We start from the raw sequence: 25,629 nt of genomic DNA on the forward strand, positions 1-25,629 counted from the left end.
GAAATGCAGCAAGAGTGGTGAGGTACACTCTGCCCCGCTACCCTGAAAGAATAAGCAGATAATAAATGGTTATCTGATTATTTTTACAGGATACAGAGCAAATCAAACCAGGCAGAGAGTGATCTCCCCTTTTAACAACTACCCAAAGATTAAAATGATTTTGAAGTTCTGAGGTGCAGGCAAAGGTTGAAGGTGACAGGGATGGGTATTTTGAAAAGAAGTAGGTTTAAATAATAAATTAGGCTTTTATCACTTGGAACTGGATGTCGGTCTGAATTGTGAGATATGAAGCCCCTTTTAGAGGCTGTCAAGTGTCGGAGAGATTTTTGGAGAGTGAGAGAAACACAGGGAGGCAGTTTGATCTCAACCACATAGTATCAAAGAAAAGATGCAATGAAGGGAGGAAGGTTTGTGTGGAAGAGGAGGATGATGAGGGGCGTTATCTGGATGATGATTGATGGTACTCAGGGAATGTGAATACAACCATTAAGTGAGTTAATGTGGAGATATATGATGACTGGTTGAAAACTGGTTATTTTGGACAATTATTTCTTAAAGTTTTTCTCCCCAATATACATATATTAAAATTAAAGGGGTAATATTATTTAAATTGACTACTTTGAGCTTTGCATCATGTTATACTTTTATTTCTTCATCAAAAATATACCTGTAGTGTTACTTTGATTCTTTCATGCATGTTTGATAAATCATTTAAAAAGGCAATATTATGTATACTGCCATTTTGTAGCACAATTAATAAACTTTAACTTTAGTTGTTAAAGAATGCTGTATATATCTAATACGACTTAACCTTGACTTTGTAATTTATCATCTTGAAATTGGGCCTCTGTCTCTTTAAAAACTCCTGCTGTTTCTGAAACTCCACTTTCAGGAACTCATCACAACATGGCTCCTCTATTAAACCTTTAACAATGTTTTTACCAGTGTTGCATTGAGAAGTACTGTAGCTCTGCAGGTATTCGGTTTCACCAGGTGTTTGCTGATTGCTACTGGCTAGTCTGAAGGAGCTGAGTGCAGGAGGGCTGATCTGTGAAGCAAAAGCTCAATGTCCTCAACCGGGGCCCAAGCGCCAAAGAACTTTAAATTCATGCATGTCAATAAACCTTTTTAATCGCTGTTTTTTCCGTCTGAGTCTCTCCAGATTGAAACTGCACAATTAAGAAACTTTGTTACTTTGTTCTCCGAGAAGGAGCTGTGTCTCAAAGGGGGCGCTAAATCCACCCAGGCGACTTACACAGCTGAATGGTTGCCATGGAGATTAAAGGATTTCTCAAACATGCATGAAAAAATCAAGGCAACATTCCAGGTATGTTTTAGATGAGGGATTAACATTATCAAATGATGTAAAGCTAAAAACATGTTGACTTTACATAATACTGCTCCTTTAATGCAGAACTGTCGTGCTGATGTGCCGAAGACGGAGTTTTGGAAAGAGCAGAAGCTTCTTATTTATTTATTTATGTATGTATATTTTATTTTTTTTCTTCATAAGGAGACGTGACCCAATTTCAAGATGTCAAACTTCAAAATCAAATTTCTTTTGAGTTATTTGAGATATACACAGCATTTTTATGACAACTAAAGGTATTACCGTTTCTTGATTGTGCTATAAAATGATTCTGTGACTGGAAAACATAATACTGCCCCTTTAAAATGTTCATTTTTCTACATTTTTCAATCTGATATGACAGTCTTGCAGACACAGATTTTGTATAAGCTCCTCTTTTTCTATTTTTTCTCATGAGGATTATACAGAAAAGTTACAGAGGTACCAGTATAGATCTTATTGAAACAAGAACCAGTTTCCTATCCTGCAATTTTTAGGTGCATCCCTTTTTCCGAAACAACCAAATCAAACGAAGGGCACGCTCACAGTTGTTAGTGTAAATGGTAAGCTATGCTCAATGTTATAAATTATGGTTTCAAAAATAAAAGCAATGAGTTTAATGCATAATCTATTCTGCATATCCATGTTACACTTATATGTTTTAAGCAGAAAGCTGCCAAAATCAGGACATTCCTTTGGAAAATTGTAATTTCTGTGAGATTAAGGAGATTACCCATGCAAAATGTCATGCACATTGTACCTTCATCTTATTGTAAGTCTTTTTGCATGCCTGAATTCAGCTTGTAATTCTCGTTTCTGCCAGCTGCATAAATAAAATATAAGGATTTCCTCTCTTTTCTCTGAACTCCTTCCTTTACCTCCAGTTATTGCAGACGAGAAGCAAGTCTGACTTTCATCTTAAATAATGTCAACTTGGATGAGTCACGGGGCGTCGTCGCAGTGGCTTACACTGCTCACAGTGAGCACGGCTCCGTATCCCATCATGCTCTGGGACTAAGGCTGGGTGAAATCACTGCTGAGACCCCGAGGGAGTGCTTAGCAAAAATATAAAGTTACTCTGCTGGATCCTGGAAGTATAAGAGAAATGGTACTTAACAAAGGGAGCATGCAGCCTGTTTTACAAGGAAATTCAGTTTCATGTATATTTGAATATTAAACTGATAAAGCCTTAATATCTTTCAGATTGCATTAGCTTTAAATGCATCACAGCTGTAAGAATTATATAGCCACAATCCTTTTGATTTACGGCCTGGTACATAAATTTTCTCTCATATACATGGAAATTTCATGAATGTGCCATAGCTGGTGGTTTAATTTGATAGAATTTGCATGCCTGGTCTAAAAAGTATTTTATAATCCCACACATGAGCACACTGCGGTTATATTTAAAGCAAAGACCAACACAGACTGTGACAAAACGTCTGGCTGTACGCTTTGGTTCTAATGAATGAGATTCAGCCTCAGTGTAAGTTAAATACAAAAAAAGTTGTTTTTTTCTGAAAATTTCCAATATTAGTTTATTGATTGAAATCAGGACCTCAGTTAAAAAAATTAATAAAAACTACGACACATATAAACAACAAAGAAGTGTGGACTTCTATAATGATTGGTTGAGGACAGTTTCTTTCTTCCTAATCTAAACACATCATGAATGGTCAATAGCAGGTTTTTTTATTTTTTTGGTCAAATTGAAATTGATTTATTTTGCAAAACTGCAATGGAAACACTTTTTTGCATCACAGGAGTCACATGATCAGCAACCAGATGTTGTCACTGGCAAAAACTACAAAGAAGACAACAGGAAGTAGTTGGAGGACCAAAGAACGGCATGTTTTTTACAACCGTATTTACATGTGATTTTAATTGTTTTTCTTATTTAATGGAAACATCACAATTCCAAAATAGTGTTTTTTGACATTTTATTGACAAAGTTTTGAGCACATTTGTAATGGAAACGCAGCTACAGAGGAATAAATGCAGCAGGAGGCCTGAGCTCCATATGAACTTGGCAGGGCCTGGTCATGTGACTTCAGTCTGTCCTGAGCTGCAGTGTTGCAACAAATGAGGTCAGCCTCCAGGTATGGGCTTAAACAGCAGGCAGAACCCCGGGACGAACACTCCTTCACACACGCACACACACACCGTGTGGAAGTGCACGCATTAAAGCTTACAGTGCGCTGCAGATCCACAGACACATCATGCATAAACAGAAACAGCGCGTCTGGGCCACAGTGAAGATGAAGTGATGCAAAATGACATCAGTCGCTCCTGCTTTTGAATGTGACTCATTACAAGGCTGGCTGCTGGAGGCTCGGCATTATCTCTGCTGCAAGCGAGCAAACAGGCCAGGTTATCAGCGCTCCCATCACCTGAAGTGGACATGAGCCTATTGATCACCGGTTTGATGGGAGGAGAATCCTGGTCGCTGAGCAGGAAATGAATGTTGCACAAGGAAGCTGTCGATATATTGTGTGTTCGGGCAGATTTACGTCCTGTGTCCATACATCTTTAGGATACAGAGAGCTGCAAAATCATAACATATTATTCTTCATTTTGGGGTTTTTTCTCCCCACTAATTGTTATTGCTTCCACTGCCACTGCAGAACTGTGTTTCTCATCTAATTGCTAACATTTTTGGTTTTCTGTTTGGAGCTTGACAAGCACTTGACATATGACGAGATTATGCATGAGCCGAGGATTGGCACAAAATACACACATACACTCATACCTAAAGGCAATTTATGTGGAACAACACGCAAACTCCATGCAGAACCCAAGAAAGCTGCAAGGCAGCAACGCCAACACCTGCACCACTGTTTATTAAACACATGATAAAAAATATTGAAGGAAAAACATTTTATTTTTCACTTACAATGTCGCCTACAGGGGAAAAACCTCCAAATAATTCTTTATTTATGCTATTTTAAAGCATTAAATCACTCCAGACATGTTTTTTGTAACTGGCATTAGGAATGTGACTGAGATGCCAAACTAACCAATTATGAAACTTGGTTGATTCATAATTGGTTACCATATTAGTCCTTATTATGTAAAACCCTTTAAACTGTTGCTAAAATGCGCTACACAGATAAACGTTACTGGAAACCTATTGTTGATTCCTAATAGTCCCCCATCACTCAAGTCATTACAAACATTAAAACAGAGTTTAATCATTACTTAATCTACTGTTGAGGCCATTTCAGTCAGACTGAATCAAAAGGATCTGTCTTGAATCTACCTCTTAATTACTTTGAGTGCCACTGTGGCATTTCAACATATCAGCATCAGCAAACTTAACATAATGAGCTCTGTGGCCCTGAATTTCAGAAACAGCAGCAGGTCCCTCATCATGTCCAGCTTATAGTGCCGAGGATGTGAGCTCCGGTTGGCAATTAAGTTTTTCAGATTTCAGCAACTCTTGTATGATGAGACGCCGGTTAAGCTAATCCTCTATCCACTTCACTTGCGTGGGCTCAGGCTTCTTTGTATCAGAGAGAGAAGGAGAGATAGAAGATGAGAAAGAGGATGATGTAAGTAAAGAAAGGAAAGTCGAAGTCTGCACTGAAGGTAGTGAGGACAGTAAGGAGAGGACAGAAAGGGAAAGAGGCTGAATAATCCTGGAAATGAACAATTTTGTCAAAAATTTGTCTAAGACTTTTTATGATGAAAATATGGAAAACAAGAAGTTTCTTGCATATTTTTTTACAAAAAGAAACTTTCTATTGACATTTACTGCAGAACACACATCATCCAAACATACCTGAGCAAAGAACAAACTGACCCTGGTTTACCTGCAGACTTTGGCTCATCAAACATTGCTCTTATCTCAGGTAGCAAGCTGCAACCTGAACTAAATAAAAACAAATAAAAAAGGCTCAGAAAAAACATTAGGAATTAGAGAAAAGTTTTAGAAAACATGTGAAGTTATCTTTGAAGCTGCAGTTGGTAAGTTTTATTAAAAATAAATGAATAAATAAATAAATACATACATACTGTACATACATGTGTATATGTACACCCCCACCCCCCCCACACACACATATATATATATATATATACATAAAGTATATATACATATATATATATACAGTATATATACATATACTGTATATATACTGTATATATATATTGTTGTTGCGCAACACCCCCCCCCTCCTTTCTGTCTCTACTGTCTCACTCTCTACTTCCTCTTCTGAGAGGGGAGATGTGCTACCAGCTCTCCTTCTAACGGGTTAATTGAGTTTCCTAAATCTGCCGGGATTTACCCTGTCCAGAACTGAAGTAAACTCTGTTTAAGCTGGTTTCGAGAAACGATTCGCCTGGTTTTCTGACGGCCTACATCCAGGTGTCCCACCCTTCTTCCCCCTGTGAATTAGCCAGACTGAGCAGCCTACAGCCAACTAGTTTCACAGAGCACACCTGTTAACGGTCGCTCGTTCTCTATTTTACAACTTGCATTTGTTATCGAACCAGGTAGGTTTTAGTGACTCGGGCGAGTCCCAAGGATGACGTTTTAAATTTGGGCTACCAGCAACCTAAAAACATTTTAAACTTTTTCCTCTCCAGAATCAAACATCAGAGCTATTTTACAACCATCAAAGAACTTTAAGGTGACTCATTAACTGAATGTCCACAACATCTTTTAGATTTTCTTTATGCTAAATATTTTATTAGTAAGGCATTTTTGCAAGGGTCAGTACAGCTTAATTCAGTAGCAGAAATCATCAAATAAGTAAAATCAATCATCTAGTCTATCTTTCCCTACTGCTGACTGAGAACTAAAAAAAAAGGGAACCTTTGAGAGAGACGGACGGAGTTTGACGTTTCGAACCCCAGACCTAGCCTGATGATGAAGAAGATGTTGCAGCAGGAGGAAGATGTTGATCGGCGAAGGCAGGAATCTCTGTAGGTCTGATGATCTTCTTCTCCGCATGGATGGTGAGGTCACACAGGACTTGGTGCTGGCAGGAAAAAAGGCACCAGTTCTTCTTCTTTGTCTTTGCCTTTGTCTTTGTCTTCATCTTTGTCTTTGGGGTCTGAACCCAGCCGATGAGAGAAGTGCGATGTGAAGCCACAGGTTGTGGGCCTGACCGGTTGGTCTCCATGAGCGGGACAGTCTTCGGCTCTGTGGCCCCGGCTCTTCTTCAGCTGCAGAGTTCTTTGTCCATCTCTTGGCTCGAAGCTGCCCGGAGGATCCAACAAAAGGTTCCTCTTTTGCACCCACTTTTTATAGGGTTTATCCACCCTTTGGTGCGTTTTCATTGGCTGTCTGCTTAGACAGATGACCTCACATCCATCACTGTCCTTAAGACATTATGTCCTGATGTCTGTGCTAATGTCTCAGGGTTACTCAACCTCCTATGTCCATTGCCTGCACAACCTTTTACCTAAATAAGGCGTTGATCATCTCTGCTCTCCTGTTAGTTCCCCTTTTTCCCTTAACCGTTCACCTTTCACCTACTATCTACCTACAACATATCAGTGATGTTTAATTGCAGTTACACCTTTTACACCATTTCAAGTTCAATGTCAAAATCACATTTATATCACATTTATTTTCTTTAGCTTCTCTGATTTATCATTCATTTAGAATTTTATAACCATAACTTATATCACATTTATTTTCTTCAGCTTCTCTGATTTATCATTCATTTATGATTTTATAACCATAACTTATTAATTATCCTTATTATAATCCTAATGTGAGTTATTACAGATGTTTTCTGAAAAGAAACCAAGAATAATACATGATTCTAATTATTTAATACTAAAATTACAGTTACTTGTTTTTCTTGTAAGTGTTCCCACAAATGTTCGTGTAAATATTATTACAAGTAAACCATTATTAATATAAGTATTTTACTTTGAATCTTATCAAATTACTCAAAATGTTTAGATTTAATTCTTTAAAACTTTCATGCTTTAAAATAAGGAATAGTCTCAACTATTTTTATAAATCTGCAGGCTGGAAACTTCCTCTTTTTCCAGGAAACCTGCTTTTCCTGTTTAATGACTCTCTCTGTCTGACTATGATTTCTTATGATTAGATAGAAAAAAGTAGAATTAAAGCAAAGTTTGCTTTAGACAAAAACAACACACACAACCAGATTTATTTTATTGACACCTAAGTCTACTGTTGGGCCTTGATGTCACTTGAGTGATTCATTTTAAAGATAACTTTATTTATTATTACTGTTAAACTAAAATCTCCAGCATGGGGAAGTGGGATGAGCTCGGATTTTCTTGACAATATATATATATATATATATCCCAGTACCAACTGTAGAAATAAACCACTCATGCTCACCTTCACATGAGAATGATGTTCTCATGTAGCATTCGTGTCCCCCCATCATAGCCTGACACGAATGCTAACGCTAGATTATCATGGCAGATGAACAGTTTTTCTTGAACAGTAAGTTGTTCCTCCACCATTAACACATTGAGCAGCGAGTACATGATAATGATTGACAGCGCTAAGATCCTCCTCGCTCTGATTGGTTGTTTTTGGTTGGGTGCGATGCATTTATTTAGATGGCGATAACAGGTCAGGGAAGCGATGGAGGATAACAATCTTTTCAGAGATTATCTGTCTTATATCGTACTGTCACAATACGGTGATAGTTTCAGCAAATATCTAAAAACATATTTTGTAAAAGTTACATTTTACAGCTTTATCTCATAGATAAATGAGTTGCTGTAAAGAAGATTGTGTAAATTCATGGTTAAAAAGAAACTTTTCTTTAAGTTCTTATAATATTAACATTTCCTCACTGACATTTCCCTTTAGGTCAAGTTCACATTGTTTCTTCAATCATAATGAGATGCAGCTGCGCAGTCTTTAATGGGGAAAGTGCCCCAGACAGAAAAAAATAATCTGCTGTATCATCTCTGTGAGAGGACTCACTATTATCATCATCTCCCCAGACGCTGATCCCGACAAGTGATCTGTACGTGCATTAGTCATCCTGACACAAAAGTACATTATTCATCTTCTGGTCACTGCTCCTCTCTGGCCTGCTGTAGCACAGGACAGTAAAGGGGAAGCTAATTGATTTTATTGGTTCATTTATATATTTTTGGTTTGAAATTCTGCATCATTAGGCAAGTTGTTGCATCAAGCACGTTTCTCAATTTTTTACCGAAGTATTTAACGTGGAAGGACACACCTAATTCACAGGGCAAACATATTATGACCAACAGGTGACATTTGAGTGTGAACAGTAGACGAGCATCAAAGGCACTAATGCAGGTTTATTACAGCTTTAGCACTGCTGTGAAAACTGTTGGAGGTCAGCTCTGGAGGTTAGCCCTCTATTAGCATTTCAAAGTGACTCGCAACTTTTCGTTCTCACCTGATGAGCTGATTATTCACAGTAACAAACCAATATCAGCAGATTAAAAGTTTAAGAGCTTCTGCTAAGATTGAAGAAAATAGGGGCTAAAATGTTGCCACTGTTTTATGGACAAAAATAAAAATGTCTCAATATTACAACATTAGTTTACTCTCAAGGAATCTAAAAAAAAAAAAAAAGATTCTGCATGATGGAAATGTTTTAATGAATATATTTTGTCTTCGGAAAATACTGGAATTAAATAACACTTATAGGCTTGTGAGATTTTAATTCTTACATGTCAGTCAGGGGTAGATATGTTTAACTCTTACCTGATGTGTGACAAAAGAAACACCTGAGGAGTCAAAGTAACAGGAATTTAGCCTGAAGGTTTAGCTCTTCCTCTAACAACAATGCTTATACTGTAATAAACTGACTGACCCTTCATTGAGAACTTTTCTGCATAAATAAGAATGAAACCACTAAAAAGAGCGGAGAGCCTCTTCAGCCCAAAAGCTATTCATGTCAATACCAAATTAGCATTGAATAATGCCGTCCGTTTCCCCTTTCACTTTGCAGGCAGCAGGGCAGCAGCAACCTGCAGAGATGTTGTGAGGTAGCCGAGGGAGGCGACTCTATAGCGCTTCATATCCTGCCAGGGAGAGATTCAATTAAAGCATTACTGATGCATAGTGGGTTGAGTCGCTTGTTGATTCGGGGGGTTAGTGTGACCTGATGGACGGGTTGGCTGGGAACCCATATGAAGTTGTAGGAGCTGCAAAGTGACATTGTTAGTGCATTACCTATTGCCTTAATTATACAAATGACAGGAAGCATTTGTTTTGAGTTATGACTCAAACATCAGAGATTTTGTCAACTTATTCTCTTGAATCTGTACATAAATATGTTTTAGATTAGGTTTTGTAAAGAAGCATCAGAAAATCATATTATTGCAACAGATTAGAAAGAAGTATTATTCATAAATTCAACATTTGATTTTAATTCATACTCAACTGATCTGTCATGTACGATTGGCATTTTAGATAGAAAAAAGAGCAAATTTCCGCCAAAAAAACTCAAAAGGTTTTTGAGTTTGAGAAGCTGAAAATCTGCTAGAAAAAGACTCCGAATTTTTGAGATTAATCTCAGAAGTTTTTGAGAAAAATTGTGAAATTTCTGAGTTTGAAAAGTGAAACGTTTTAGAAATGTACTGAGTTTCAAAAGCCAAAAATGTTCAACTTTTGAAATTCAGAAATTTTCTAGAACATTTCTGAATTTTTAATAGCAAAGTTTGACTCTTCAGTGTTAGAAATTTTCAAGTTATTTTCTAGAAAACCTTTGTGATTAATCTGAAAATCTTTTTTGATTGGAAAGCATGGAGCATCTTTTAACAATGTTTATTATTTCTTGCTCCTTGTTCTCCTGTTGAACCCACCTGATGTTCATACACTGCCAGGACATCCAGACGAGATTTGCTAGCTAAAGAGATGTGAGGCGTTTCTTCAGCACCTGTTATGTCTTAACCAGAAACCTGATCGTCGGCAGGTACAAGAATAGCTCTGCCAGACCTTAAAGGCCCCTCATCTGGCTCTCCATAAACTGCTCCTGATCTTCTGTTCCTGCTCAGAGGAAATACTCTGCACCTTGTTTTTGTTTAAAGTAACATCCTCGGCTTAGACAGCCTTGAAAAGCCTTAACACAGATTCATATTTTAATGGAGTGGCATAACTCCATTAAACTTCTTATTTACACTGAAATAAGAAGAAAGCCTTTACTTGAGATAAATTTGAAGAAATAGAGTCTCACATTACTAAATACATGTTTTAAGTAACCACCGGTAGGTCCAACCATTCCTGTAGAATAAAGATTAAATCTTTAACTTAATTTGATAAGAGTTAATATATACAAAATATTCATAATATTGCTTCCAAGTCAGCATTCGTATCAGATCAATACTACAGTGATAAGATCAATACTGTAGTTTCAGATTCCCTCTTGAAATTTTATTTCTTGTGTTATAGTTCTTTAAACTCTACTGTAAAAAATGTTGCTTAGATTTTTTCCTCAAATTATAATTGCTTGCACTTTATTAAGAAAACATTGCACAAAAAATTATTTGGTTTTTATAGTTTCCTTGTTTCCTTGGCTTCTCTTGAAAATGGGAAACATGAGGAAACATATCATGTAAGACAGAAAAAATACAGCGAAATAAAGTCTTGCCTAAACACAGTGTTGTATAGTAACGAAGTAAAAATACTTCACTACTTTACTTAAGTATATTTTGGAGTATTTCATACTTTCCTCGAGTATGAAAATTTTTGATGACTTTCACTTTTACTTCACTATATTTCCGAACTTAATTGCGTACTTTTACTCCGATACATTTTCAATGTGTGGTTTAGTTACTCGTTACAAAAAAGCGAGAGAGAGAAACACAAGTGTTTTGACCCCACCTACTGATTGACTGCAACAAAGTCGTAGCCTACTTGCCTGGTCTTGTTCATCACCTCCAATAGGATACACCTGTTTCGCTTCTCCCATTAAACACAAAGCAAGTCTCGCAATCAGCAGCAGCCACATGGAGGAGGAGACGACTGCAACTACGTCGGACACGGCTCCAGGGGAACCACCAGCTGGTGACGAGAGCCCCTGGCCTTATTTAAACACAATACACTCTTTCGTGGGTGTTAAAGATTCGTCGTACCGCATGCAGTGTATGTTATTCCTGCCCAAAGATGTGGAAATTCTATCTTACAAAAACTCCCCGTCCAACTTGAAGAAACACATCAAGGTAACTTCTTATGAAATGGTTATAATCCTCCTGTTTCAGTAACTATAGCTTGGTGACTAGGCACTATTGTGAAATCTTGAGCATAACGTTACCTGTATAAATGAACTTTGTTTGGCATTGTTTCAGTTCCACACATGGTGTATTTAGCTTAGGCCTAATGTTGACTGTAGCAGGCTACCTAGACTCCTCTGTTCAAGGGGGGACAGAAGCCATAGCAATAGCAATTTAGACTAAATTTAACGAATATAGGAAAGGCATGCAAGTTCAAAACCACAAACCATTAACATGTGCTACTCTTTAAAACTGGAACAATTTATTAGCAGGTTTAATTTTGCCTGCACTTGGTTGTGTACATTATTTTAAGTGTATTTGACAAGTTTACCAAAATATAAAAAATGTCATTCAAACTGCATTTGCCTTGTTTTACTTTTTACTTGTACTTTTCATTACATTACTTGAGTACATCCATTTTTACAGTAATTTCCATACTTAAGTACAAGAAGTTTCAGATACTTTAAGACTTTAACTCAAGTAACATTTCAGTCAGTGACTTGGACTTTTACCAAAGTCGTATTTTGGAGAGGTACTTATACTTTTACTTGACTCTGAGATTTCAGTACTTTATACAACACTGCCTAAACATGACCCTACGCACAGTCAGGTCAACCCAGTAAAATTGTAAAAGAACTGGAACTGTAATAAATGACGCCAAGGGAGGTTCAAATCATGCCCCTATTCATAGTCAAGAGGATGAGAAAGGAGATAAAAATATCTTTAAAAACGTCACAGCATGAGGTCTGCAGTACAGAAAGGCATCTTGGTGGCACTAAGTCTCCAGAGCAACCATAACATACTATCTACATGCTAACCGTTTGAATGAGAGGCATGTCTAGAAAGTTATTTCCTCTCTTACTATCACAAACATGACTGTGTGTTTTTTTTTTTAGGATCTAATTGGAATAACCTGCTTTGGTAAGATCAGATCAAGATGAAGCTTTTCAGCAACATTCCAGGTGGGTCTGGTTTTAAAGTATGTATTAAAATACTTCCTTCTGAATGTATATATGTACTGTCATTTCCAAAATCTATCTATCTATCTATCTATCTATCTATCTATCTATTAGAAAATTGAGTTAGTGAAAAATGTTCAATATCTATAAAATTAAATATGTTTGTATTAGTTGTCATAATTAAAAGAAATAAAATATCAATTTGTGTGTATGCTCATATTTATATAGTATGAAAATATGAGAAAACTGGTTTTGATGGAATTAATGTTATAATTACTGAGACCTAGTTAAACAAACCATTTTCTTTAACTTTTCTCATCTTTGTGCAACTGCTTTTTAGTAAAGAGGACTGAGTTTTACAGGTAGCCATAAAAATAATTTGCCTACTTCACCCACAATCGTGATTAGATTTTTTTTTAAACAATAATTTCTACCAATATAGTAAAGTTAGTATTTTCTTTCCACCTCCCTTTATTGCCACATTTCCTCATGTCCACCTGTACAAGATCCACCTTGCATCTTGATCATACTTGATACCGGGCTGAGCCTGGTAGAGCTATCCGGAGAACATCCACCCCTGTGCGGCCAGCAGGAGGGGCCGTGCTGAGGTGTTCGAAAAGCCGTAAAAGCTGCTGGTGTGTCGCAAACCAGGTGTTTTTTGCTAAGGTGGGGGAAGGGACGGGAGGGGGGTGAGGAAGGGTGAGTAGGAGGGAGGCGGGTGAGGGAGGAGGTAACTCGCGGAACGGCTGCGCTTCAGACCCAGCGAGAGGATCATGGCGGATGGCCCCAGGTGTAAGCGCAGAAAACAGGCGAACCCGAGGAGGAGCAGCGGTAAGTCCAAAGTCCACTCAAACCGCCTGTAGCGGGGCCGGACGGGCTGTCCGGGAGCTTTCTCGCTCGGTAAAGTCCTCCCGGAGACTTTTGGGAGCGAGTTGGAGGTAATTTCGGGGACTTTTTGACGGGCGAATGAGTGCGGTGCTGTACCGTTATACCTGGCTGGGCTCTCTCTGCTCTCCGCCTAGCGGTGCACTGGGGCCGCCTGGCCGTTAGAGAACCGTTATCCGCCTGTTAGAATAACCCGAGGAGCGCTTCGTTCTCGGATGTATCCTCCACTTTCCTTCACTTTTTGTCACCCATCTTTTCTCCTGGTGGTCCTTTTTAGCACTTTCTCGCCGATCAGCAACACTTGGCGGCAGGTTGAGGGGCTTTCACGTAACAACGTGGCCCGCTGCAGTTTAGTGATTTTTAGGGCGAGGTTGTTGCGGGGTTAGTTGCAATGCTAACTTGCTGCCACCTCGGGCCGGACAGAAGCTTTCTGCTCTCTTCCCGTCCAAAATGATTGAACTTCATCTTGTGTTGCTTTTATGGCCGCATGGTAAATTGAGAAAGCAGGAGTTCGTGCTGTGTTCAGTGCAGTGGGATTGTTTATTCTATGTCCTCTTCACCCCGCCTTGCTTGCCACAACTGCAGCAACACATGTTGGCTTTGTTGAGGTAAGAGTTGAAACTATAATAGCTGTTGTTTAAAAGGCGACATTTTTAGTTCTCTGCTCTGTGCACCTGCAAACTGTAAGGAAGCTCATAAAGGGTCAATCATTTAGTTTCTCAGAAAATTTGCATATTACATCAAACGGATACAGAAGAGTGTGTGGTTGAAAAAGTTGACAACTATAGCAATGACAGGATTGTTTTTGATTGAAAACAATAATTAATTTTAAAAATTAAATTCAGATACTGAAGATTTATTACACTTATTTTGATAATTTTGAAGATTATGACTTTTAGCTAATAAGAACTCTTAATGCAGTTTCGCAGAGAAGATAATGTTACATAAGATCAATAAAACAAGTATTATTCATACTGAAAAGTTATGTTATGTGCATGTTAGGGCTTACAACACAATCAAGGAAGACTGTTGACTTGACTTCAGCTGTCATTGACACTGATAAGAAGGGTTGGCCACAAAACGTTGATAAAGAAACTGGCTGCACTCTGACTACCTTCCCCAAAGATATTAGTGGAAAGTTTAGTGGAAGAAAAACCTGTAAGAAAAGAAGGTATATGAGACATTGGGATGGGCAGTTAATGTACCATTTATCATTATTGTGGAAAATAAGTTATTATGAGAAACATTCTGACTATGATAAAATAATTGGTAATTCTTGATCAACTTTCAGTCTCACTAAACTTTGATTTTGATTGTTACATTTGCAGTTTGAATAGTCTGTTTTCCAATTTTAGTGACATGACAGCACCTATTGAATAATTACATTTAACAATATGATTTAATGCAATAATTGTGCATTCAATAGCCTACTGAATATGGCAAGTTCACTTGTAGAGGTGTATTTGTGTTTGCTGCACTGTGGCTGTTTGTAGAGACAGAAGAATAAACAAAAAGACAATCATGATGGTAATAAAGTTTCAAACACTTGTTCCACTTTTATTGTGATCACAATAAATTCCACAAATTATCAATAAGTCATTGTTGTCCATATCTCTGACCTGTCCATTTTGTTTTAAAAAATGTTTTGTTTTTTTTAAATTATTTTATTTGGGCTTAATGTAATTGTCTGAGAAACTGAATGTTGAGTTTCAATTAGATGTGGCCCATAACCATCGAAATTAACAGAAATAAGCATCAGAAATATATTGCTGTGTGATAAAGCTGTATGATGTTTCTTAATAAGTTTATTTACTAAACTAATTTTGCTTTTTAATTATGCTTTAAATTACTGAGAAGCATCAGTTTTTAGGTTTTTGTAACTACATGTTCAAGGCGTTTATGATGTTGTGTGAAAGTACAGCTCACCATTACGTTGTAAATGACCCCAAACAAACTTTAAGTGTCTTGTGTGATAATTTGGGGCACAGTTTTATTGGCACAAGTTCTGCTGTTCACAAGTTGCTGCTTTTCCATTCTGCAGTGTTTTTGTGGGAGAGTAGATTTTGATATTCCATGTCTTAAAGCTGAGCTCTGCCTTTGTATTCCTCTATGTTATTCTGTACTCCTCATCCTATCCTCCTTCCATTTTTTAAACTTCTTGCCAACTAAACCCCAGTTTTTACACTGTTTTTCCTCAATCTGAACATCTCTGTCTAAAACCTAATTAAATTACCACAACTTTTAATCAGGCTTTATATGCATACACCAGTAACACATTTAATTTTATACACTTTCAGGGTTGTGTTATCTGAATGAATGAATGCCCAATTTACTACTTTATCTACTTTGTACAGCTTTGTATAAGCTTTTTTGCAACTTTGTACTTTGTGCAGCTTTGCTTCACATGGATGCTGTGAGGGATGCTGTGTATTTGAGTCCATTATGTCATAAATGTTTTACATCATTATGTCTGTAATAGAAATGTTAGAAGCACATGCTTAACTCTGTATTTTAGGGATCAGCCTCATGTTTGATGCTGACCACACCCACCCCTGAATGATGTTGCCTCAGTCGTGTCATGTGACTTTGATGATATGCTTCAAAACTAACTTATTGACATTGCTTTGACTAGACTCAGAGAAGAATGTAGGCATTTATTTTAAATCATGGGCTAACAAAATGGGTATTAAATGCCCCATATGATTGGAAAGGGAGTCATGATTTCCATGGCTGACAGCTTCATTTATACCCAAAAAAGTTCAATATGAAAAGACTGAAAGTACAATGGTAAAAAATTGCAAGGGGGTGAAGTGACAAGCTTCTCATTGGCACCTTTAGATTTAAGGAAGGAATAAAATGCTTTTTATGTCCCTTATTAATTGATATAGCAGTTAGCCACTAGCTTATCACCAGTTTGTAGGGGTTCTTAAAGGAACATGTAGTGCAAGAGAACTTATTGGAGTGAATAAAATTTTCTCTCGCCTTATGGGTGCATAGTAATGTGGCACCCCTCTTCTCCAGCTGTTGCTGTGCACCAGAAGTCAGCTGGCTGAAAGAAGGCTACTTCTCTTTTTTGTGAATAAAGCAAAGACAGATTTTGACTGTTTGGAAAAATTGGTAATGTGGAAACTAAAGAAGTGCGACCTGGAGCTACATGATATTAGAAAATCTTGCACAATTTTTATTTTTATTTTTGTGGTATTCCAAAAACCTTTCTGGTACAACTTCACCGACTCCCATGTTTCGGAGGAAGATTCAAGGGACCTGTAAGGTGAAGACTTCAGCAACACTTGAAGTACTAAGGGTGCATTCACACCAGCCCTGTTTAGTCCACTTTAGTTCAATTCTAGTTTGTTTGCCTAGAAAGTCCAGTTTGTTTGGGGAGGTGTGAACACGTAATTGAACTCTGAAGTGGGCCAAAAATGTAAACTCTGGTCCACCTAAAAACCTAGGTCTCATTTTGGTGAAAGTGAACTCTGGTGCAGACTGGAAACTACTCCAAAAGCAGGACGTGGACTACAGCGCAGGGCATTTTGGGTAAATACAACCAAGACAAACATACGAGTCTAGCGCTAGCGGGAAAAATGACTGGTGGTCTTTTACTAAAGACAAAAGAGAAATACTGCAACTGCTAAAATCTGACACTATTTTTCTGGTTTACATTTTGTGAAGAAGAAAGTTGTCTTCTTCAGAAGTTTTCCTGTCATTTCAATCAGTGGTTATTTGTGAAAGTGCAGTGTGAGTCCAGAATGTACGTTTTTACTCAAAATATTATAATATGAGAATCTCACTTCGGTTCATGCTGTGTCCCAAATATATCTAAATTCAACCCTTTGGATTATTTTCCAATGCTGTATGCACCCGTAATTTCAGATTTGTGAGCGTTAGGAAAACTTATAATTCTTTGTCAATGAGTCAATAAATATTGCCACAGCAGAACATATAGAGTATATGTCTGTTACAGGTAATAAAATTCTCAGTAAAGCAACCTCGGAATGTGTGTTTGTGGGTCGGATTCTTTCTGTACTGAAGTGGAAGCTTTATAAATAGGATTTTGTGTAATAACTTTAAATTTAGCCGACCTTTTTGAGACAGAGCCTCTCATTGGACAGTTTCTTACCTGTCCTCTCCTCCTCTCGGCTCCAGCCAATAATAAAAGCCCATGAAAAGAAATTTTAGATCATTTTAAAGCGTTATCTGTGCGTGTGGGTGCGTGTGTGTGATTGAGCAGAGGGGCTGGAAAGCACCTTTTTTTTTTTCTCCTCCTGCTGACGCCACGACGGTGACTCTGTACGTCTGTACAGGAGCCATCATCATCATCACCACCATCATCATCATGTTTACCTGAACGCGGATAGCGGGGCGGACAAATGGCCTAGAAATAAATACAAATAACACCTGCGGCTCTCGGGATCCTCTCACCGTTTCCTAAAAAGGCTCTGTGTTTCTCGACGAGCCAGGATTAGCGCTCCAAATGTCAACTTGCGCAGGTAGAGACATGGATTTTTTATTTTTTTTTTATTTTGGTAGTTTTTTTTCCTCTCCCGTGTGCCATGCCAGCTTCGCTTGGATGCTCGCCTCCTTCTGTTCTCGCGGGATTTATCGCATTTCTGACCCACTTGTGCATGCTTTATCTCTCCTTTTATGTGCTTCTTTCTGTGGACTGATTGCCCCGTTTGGTCGAGTGCACCCCATGCTCTCCGTGTAAATCTGACCGTGTGTGTGTGTCTACTGTGGAAAATGAGCGGTGCATAAGGTGGCTATTCCTCCGTTATTTTTCATGCAGAGCGCTAAAATAGCAGCGCATCTCTTATCAAATATCTTCTTGTAGATCTATTGTGCTGCGATGAATCGTTATGCAATTTGGTTTAGCTGGGGGGAATGGCGGTCAGTGCCGTTACTGCAGTGAAGGTGGGGTTTTTTTCCTGGACGGGAGACAGCCAGGTATGCAAGGTGATGCAACACCTATAAAGGTGTATTTTCACCGGTTATTACTGGATTTTCTCGCCTCCAAAAGCGACAAATTTCGATTTGAATCCTTCCATCCAGCTGATTTTCAGAGATTTTTTACCTCTCATTCTGAGAGGTAAAAAATGAGGCGCATAATCAAGATGGCAAAAGGTGTTTGGTGTGTGTGTGTGTGTATCATTGCGCAGCGCTTTCATCCACCTCCTCCTTCTCCTCTCTCTCAGTTTCAGCCCGCCTCATTTCAGACGTGTGTCTGTCTTAGTTTGATTCCACCTGACACAGGCAGCTTGATCACAAGCACCTCTTTGATTTTCATTAGCCTGTGCTAATGGTACCAAGACCCCCTGCCAGTCATCACCATAATGAGGCAAACAGCTGCTGATACCAGCTAGAATATCTCAGAAGCTGCAGTTTCTTTTAGCTTCAGCAGTTCATGTCCTCAGGTCACTTTATATTATCAACAAATGAAATTAATCTGTCTGCATACTCAAAGGTTACTGAACTCTGCTGGAAAGTTATTAAGAAGACTCCTGCTGTGCTTATCTTAAATTAGATGCTAGATGTGGCTGATAATAACAACTCTTCAGCAATTGTAAGGGTGGAACTAATTAGTTTAATAGTCTATCAGTATTTCTTCCACATCAGTCAGTAAATTTCTGTTCTCAGTACCTCTATATTTTACTGCACCTTTCCAGATTGCACAGGTGTACATACCTCTACCTCACCTTATAAGTAAAATCAGAAACTGCTTGTGAAATAATACAGTGCACTTTCCAGAACTTCCTGTTTCTCTCTATTAATCACCTCTAATTCATAATCTAACACACTGAAGATGATCCAAACTTGACCTGGACTTTTCTTGAATAATTTCAGATTCACAGAGGCTTTACTCTGATTGTAACAGTGCTTTTATCTGCCGGTAATTTCTTCCCATTTTACATTTGTTGTAGTAACTCTGTTACGTTAGTTCTGATTTTCTCTTTTTGTGGACATTTGTTCATAATCTTTTGGCAGAGATGTTGCTTTTTGGACAATAATTCCCACTGGTCTCAAATTCTGTGCAGCTGAAAGTAGTTTTCCTCTTGCTTTTTTACTTTTGGATTGTTATGATGCAACAGAGATTTAGAGCAGCAGCAAAAGCAAGGGAAGTGGGTAAGCAGTGACCGTTGTTTCAATATTGACTGCTACTGGATCCTTCTTGCCCACAGCATCAACATCTACATAACCTCTTTATGTAGATGTTGTCAGTGAAAATTTACAGCAAGTTTGTGAATTTAACCCCTGACAAATTATTAAGTTTCATTAACTGAAAGGGAAGATGTTTCTCTTATTCATAACAGCCTCTTTAAAACAATTCTATAAAGAAAATTATGTATTGCCATGTACGTAGATATTAAAAGTTAACTTTCTGTTGGCATGTTTCTGATTATAAGATAAAAAGTTTATTACGCTTGAATTAAATGCTTTTATGGATTTACAGTACAACAGTAGCTGGACACAGCAGTTTTGTAAACCGCTTCAAAAACATTAGTTGATGGTTTTCCATAAGTGCAGAGCTTGTAGCTTGTCAGAGGCTAGAGGATATTGCAATTAAGCTAAACATTGACTGCTCTGTATTGAAATGCAGTTTAAACTAGTGAGAAATATAAGAAAAACAATGGATGCTATTAATTATCTGCTGATTCATTTTTTAAACGGTGTTTTTATACTTTAGCCTATATTAATTTATCAAGTACTGCCCATAAAGAGCCACAAAACAGGGGAAAGGACACACGCTTAGCTGTGTCCTTTCCTTTGCTAGCTGTGTCCTAGCTCACTTTTATTTGTATTTAGGGAAAGGTTCTTGCTTTCAAATGTTATTGTAAAAAGTCAACACATCAAAATAGAATCTTTTCGCTTCATTTTCACCATTATATATTTCCTGTTCTTGTAACAGTGTGTTGAGACAGATCCTCCAGGTTTCAGACGGTGTTATTCTAACAGGAAACTCACTGACTGCAGTTCTGCTGTAAATTAAAGGTGTCGACATTCGTCCCAACGTCACGTCTTGGCGGTCACGGCTTCGTCATCCTGCGCCTTCAAAGCGCTCCGTGTTTGTCTGCGCATGGATGCAGGCTCGACTGTGCTGTAATCTTACACTGCAATTTAGGGCCTGCAGGAATGCAGCCTAGTGTTAACATACCTTTACAGGATAAACAAAGCAGCCTACTCCCAGGCTGGAGCTGTTCGGTGTCAGGAGTCAGCGAGAACGCCGCTCCTTACCGCCATCTGTCCACAGGAAGTGAAAACTTTACTTGGTGGATCGGTTGTTGTTCCTTATGTTCCAGTTTTGGTTCTGGACTTCATGCTGTTTTGTTTTTTTAAAGTACAGCATTGTCAGGTTTTTAGGGATTCTTCAAAAAATAGTTTTAAGGAGATGATATGTTAATAAAACGTTCATCAATTTGTGATTTGAGTGGAAGATAAAGAAAATTTTCACTATGTATTCTCTTTATCTTGCTCTTAAAGCTGGTAAACACTCTTCAAGGTTTGCATATTTTTTTCTACTGGCATGTTTTCATCTTCATTTAAACCTGCAGTATGTAACTTTCATTAAAATCTATGTTTTTTAAGTATTTGTTAAAACTGTCACCATATTGAGACAGTGTGCTATGAGACAGATAACCTGTGAAAAGATTAATCTCCACCTCCTCCATTGACTGCTATTGCCGTCTGAAGAAGTGTACCACTTCCAATCAGAGCCAGGAGGAGGGTCTTACTGCTGTCAATCAATCTCATGTACTCAATACTTAATGTGCTAATGGAAAGAGAACCAACCTGTGGTTACAGGAAAACTGTTTATCCTCTGTTATCGGTGACCATGGTAACTAGCCTGATCATTCACAACAGGCTATGCTAGCTAAAGAGCAGCACCACATGGTGAGATGAGCTCAGTTTTTTCACAAATTATCTTTCTCATACCATATTGTCATGACATAATGACAATTTGAACAAATACGTAAAAAAATATTTTTTATAAAGTCAAAAGAATGCCTGTGAGCATTTCTTTTGCCTCAGCTTTTAAAATCTGACTCTGCAGAGCAGATTTATTAAAACACCTTCTTCAAAGAAAGCAGAGAGCTCCGCCTCTGAGTGGCTGTGCTCCAGCCTGAGGTTCTCTGGTTCCAGCTGTTTTACAGTGTGAAGGAGTCATGTGAGTGTCCTGCCTCAGAGGGAACACCGACCATATTTGCAGCTGACATGATTTGCCACAGACTCGGCTCACCTTAGTGCTCTGATTAACAAATGTTGCTACACTAATCCAACATGTTATTGTAGTATTACCCCAAATATGTATTTTCTTCGCTCCCATACAATGCTGGATTTAAATGGTTTTATTTATGTTCCATTTAGGTTATGTTAGTATTTATTGCTGCGTGTTTGTGTGTAACAGTGGTTTGTAATTGATCTGTAATCTGTGGTCGTCCTCATGACTTTCTCCTCATGCTGGAGAGCCTGGGGCTGGTGCATGTTTCCTTTGCATAAATGGGCCTGTGGAATGACAAAGCACTACAGGATGTCTTCACTAAGTCAGCACTGACCCCGCCCCATCGCCTTTTATGGTCTGGAGGGGACGGAGCATCGGGGCCAGCGATGCTGTTGCTGTGACTAATTGAGGAAAGTGGGGGTGTGTGTGTGTGTGTATATGTGTGTTGTGGATTTGAGCATGAATGTGGGAAACTGCTACTTTTCTTGAGGCTTTGCATAACAACACAAGTTCTTTGTTTGGATTTACATGCATTAATTACCATGAAGTAAAAGAAGTCAGCAGTTACAGTGTTGCTGTTGTGTGTCAGTGAGATAAAATCAGCGTAAACCCCGATAAGGATAAACACATCAAGATGAAACTACATGTTGGAAAATATGGCCCAGTTTTCTCATTTTTATTATATTTATGTTCTTCCTGCAACTGTTTATATTAATGTGTTTCAGGAAAGCTGTTCCCAAGAAAACGTCTTCATTGCTCTGCAAAACTAACCATATCCCCTGAAACATTTAGCTTTTTTATTTGGATTTTATGTGATATAGCAATAGAAAGCACTGCATAATTATGACATTAAAAGAAAATGTGACATAGTTTTCAACATTTTTACAATCCTATGAAAAGCTTGTGGTGCGTTTGTGTCAGTCACGCTTGAGTCGGTACTTAATATCATAGATTGCTTTACACATTTAGACAGTAGCTGTGCTTCCATTGACCTTAAAATTACGCAAATTAGAATTTTGAAAATAAATTTGCTTAATGGAAACATGCCCATTTTTAAATGCTCTGTGTGTTTTTTGATAAAAAGTTTTTGCGCCAGGACAAGGTGGGTTTTCAGCTGCATCAAAATTTGTGTATTTCGCAAAACTGCAATGAAAACATGGAGCAATTTCAATTGCGTTTCTTATTTAATAGAAACATCACAATTGCGAAATTGTGGGGGTTCTTTTTTGACATCAGCTGAATATCTAAAACATTTTGCACACATTTGTAATGGAAACATAATACTGAATCTTTTATTGAATCCTGTTTTTGTAAAATATATCTAGTCAGATTGGATAGAGAATGTTTTTAAACATCAGTTTTCAAATCTCGCTATAGATTCTCAATTTGATTTAGGCTCAGACTTTGACTGGGCCTTTCTAACTGATGTATATTGTTCAATCAAAACCATTCAATTTTTTTCTCCTGTTGTATTGTTTAGCTTCTTGTTCTGCTTCAAGGTGAACCTCTGTCTCAGTCTCTAGTGTTTTTCAGCACCTGAGTTTTTCAGAATTCCCCGGCTGGAAAAAGTGTCCCAGAAGCATGATGTTGCTGCTACCATGTGTCCCTGCAGGGATAGTGTGTTTAAGGCAATGGGCAGAGATAGTTTTGAATGTAGGCCAAAGAGTTTAATTTTGGCCTCTTCTGACCAGAGCGCTTCCTTTCACATGTTTTTGCTCCATCCTCTACGTGGATTGTGGCAACCGATAAGTGAGACTTCTTGACTCTCTTTAGTAAAGGCTATATTTATGAATGCACAGTAGTTGCCCTGTAAATAGATTCTTCCACTTGAGCTGTTTATCTCTACAGCTCCTCCAGAGTTACTATAGTCTATAGTAGTATTTTTTACAACTGGTAGCAGCTGGTCGGCATCTCAAAAGCTCAAATAATACATGAACTCTGACCCCAAATCCCAGAGGAGTTGAAAAGATGGACCAGTCTAACATGTTACCGCCAGTCTTAACATCAAAGTTTTTGTGATAAATGATAATATTGTTGTTTTGAGACCATTTTCAAGTATTATAACGGCATAGTAAAGCAAGAACACATTCTCAAAGATCAATAAACTTTAAATTCTACTGAAGATTTAACACTGGAACTGGAAGACATTTTATTATATACAATAAATAAAATAACAGAAACAACAGATAAAATGAATTATGAAGTTTCTGTAAACAAGCCTGAACTGTCTGCAGTTCAGGTTTGATATTTGGTCAGTAATGTTCTTTAGCAAACCTCCCAGACCTTCTCATAACACCTGAATTAATACTGTGCTTACTAATTAGCTGACTGCTGTGCAAACAAATTGCACTAAATTTTATTTAGTGCAATCAGAATACAGGAATATAAATTTAAAATACACACTCCACTTTCTTCAATATGTAAAATCATGTTTCATTTTCCTTTCATGTCATACCAATTCCCAATAAACATCACTGAAACTAGTGGTTACAACATTACAGAACATGTAAAAGTTCAAGTAGTGTGAATACTTTTGCAAAGCAATGTGAACATTCATGAAGTTGAAACGATCATGGGACAGATACTCGAAGCGTTTCCCGACTCAGACGTGTTGGCCTCTGTGCAGGTGTGACTTGCAAACGCTCAGCGTCAGGCTTATTTTTAGTCAAGGTGAAAGGGAAACGGTGCGCTGCCCTCTGATTTAAAACGAAACTAAGAGCAACTAATAGTGTCTCTTTCTGACTTGACTTCAGCTCTCTTTAGAAATGTCAAACTTTTTTTGTCATAAAACCCTATAATGATTATGGTCATTTGTAAGCTTTGGAGGTAATTCAGAAATAAATAATTTATTAAGCAAAAGGAGGAAAATACGGGTGGAACATAAGAAAGGAAGCAAAAAACTCCCTCGCTTATAGCCAGTCTTATACAGAACCAGAACTGAAGTCTGAGGAACAGCCAAACTCTTTTAGATGTGGCTCTGCTCATTTAAATACAGAACCTGAATATTCATGTGTTTAAGAAGCTCCCAGCTGCAACCTTTACCTCAGCTCTCTGAAAGCCACCTTGTGGTGAAGCTACTCAATACATTTCTGAATGCACGAAGTCGCAGTTTGAATGTGAAAGCCATAAGCTGAGGTATTAGTTTTGATCCCGGAGTGTGTGTGGAGGACGTGTCGGTGCTGGCCGCTGTTTGTTGGAAGAAAGGGTCCCATTGAAAGTTGTGAGAGAGAAAAGGAGAAAAATCCCTCACACTCAGCCAGTGGGAACCTTCTCTTCCTCTGCTTTGGTGGCGGTAAAATTTGCATACCCCTACAAGCCCCATTCTCTGTTTTTCTGCAGCCTGAGAGGCAAAGTGAATCAAAAACTGAGCTCGGAGCTTGCCGCCTGCCTCCAGGCACAACATCAAGCCAGAGTGGAGAGGGCGCTGTTACAACAGGAATCCCAGGCGCGTCCGTCACTGAAGTGGATGTCAGCCTGTGGGGTGGAGGCTTTAATTCACTAATGTTTAAGTTTAAAACAGATCTCCAAGGCAGAATAATAACAGTAATAACACAGACAATCTGTCAGGGCTTGTATATTAAAAATTGACTAGAAAAACTTATTTTTAGATTCCAACCAAGTATGATAACCTTAAGGAAAAATATCAGTTTCAGGATATTTACACATAAAAAAAACACTATTTAATTATTTGTTTGAAGCCCCAAAAAGAATTATTCTTACTCCTGGGAAAATAATACTACAGCGAGAATAATGTTTTTATTGTCATTTTTTTTTTTAGCACTTCTAGAAATATTCTAGAGAAAATTCAGCTTTGGAAGCTGAAATGCTACTTGAGTCGCTAATATCTGGCATTTGTAAACCATCCAATCCAGGAACGCCTTCCATTTTCCATGCTGCTCATTGGCTGAACCTTCAAGAAAAGAGGAAAACTATGGATGTTAGCTTCAGCAGTATTGCCAAGATGGTTTCCAATGTGCGTATGAATGGATATTAAGGTAAATTTGATGTTTAAGCCATTAAGACAG

At 38.1% G+C, this 25,629-nt stretch overlaps 1 protein-coding gene across 2 annotated transcripts in view; it reads left to right on the top strand.

Annotated features, from left to right (window-relative positions):
* Positions 1–12,676: 12,676 nt before the first annotated feature.
* LOC116721878 (zinc finger E-box-binding homeobox 1-like) overlaps positions 12,677–25,629 on the top strand; it is a 68,720-nt gene continuing 55,767 nt past the window's right edge. The window contains exon 1 of one of the 2 annotated variants that reach the window (XM_032565904.1): positions 12,677–13,335. In XM_032565904.1, coding sequence (XP_032421795.1) covers positions 13,278–13,335 — 58 coding nt within the window. In that variant the 5' untranslated portion in view covers positions 12,677–13,277. Of the gene's footprint in view, positions 13,336–17,594; positions 17,880–25,629 lie in introns of those variants that run through there. The other variant, XM_032565905.1, reaches the window with a different exon arrangement.

This window comes from Xiphophorus hellerii, chromosome 6 (genome assembly GCF_003331165.1).
Source record: "Xiphophorus hellerii strain 12219 chromosome 6, Xiphophorus_hellerii-4.1, whole genome shotgun sequence".
Lineage (NCBI taxonomy): Eukaryota > Metazoa > Chordata > Actinopteri > Cyprinodontiformes > Poeciliidae > Xiphophorus > Xiphophorus hellerii.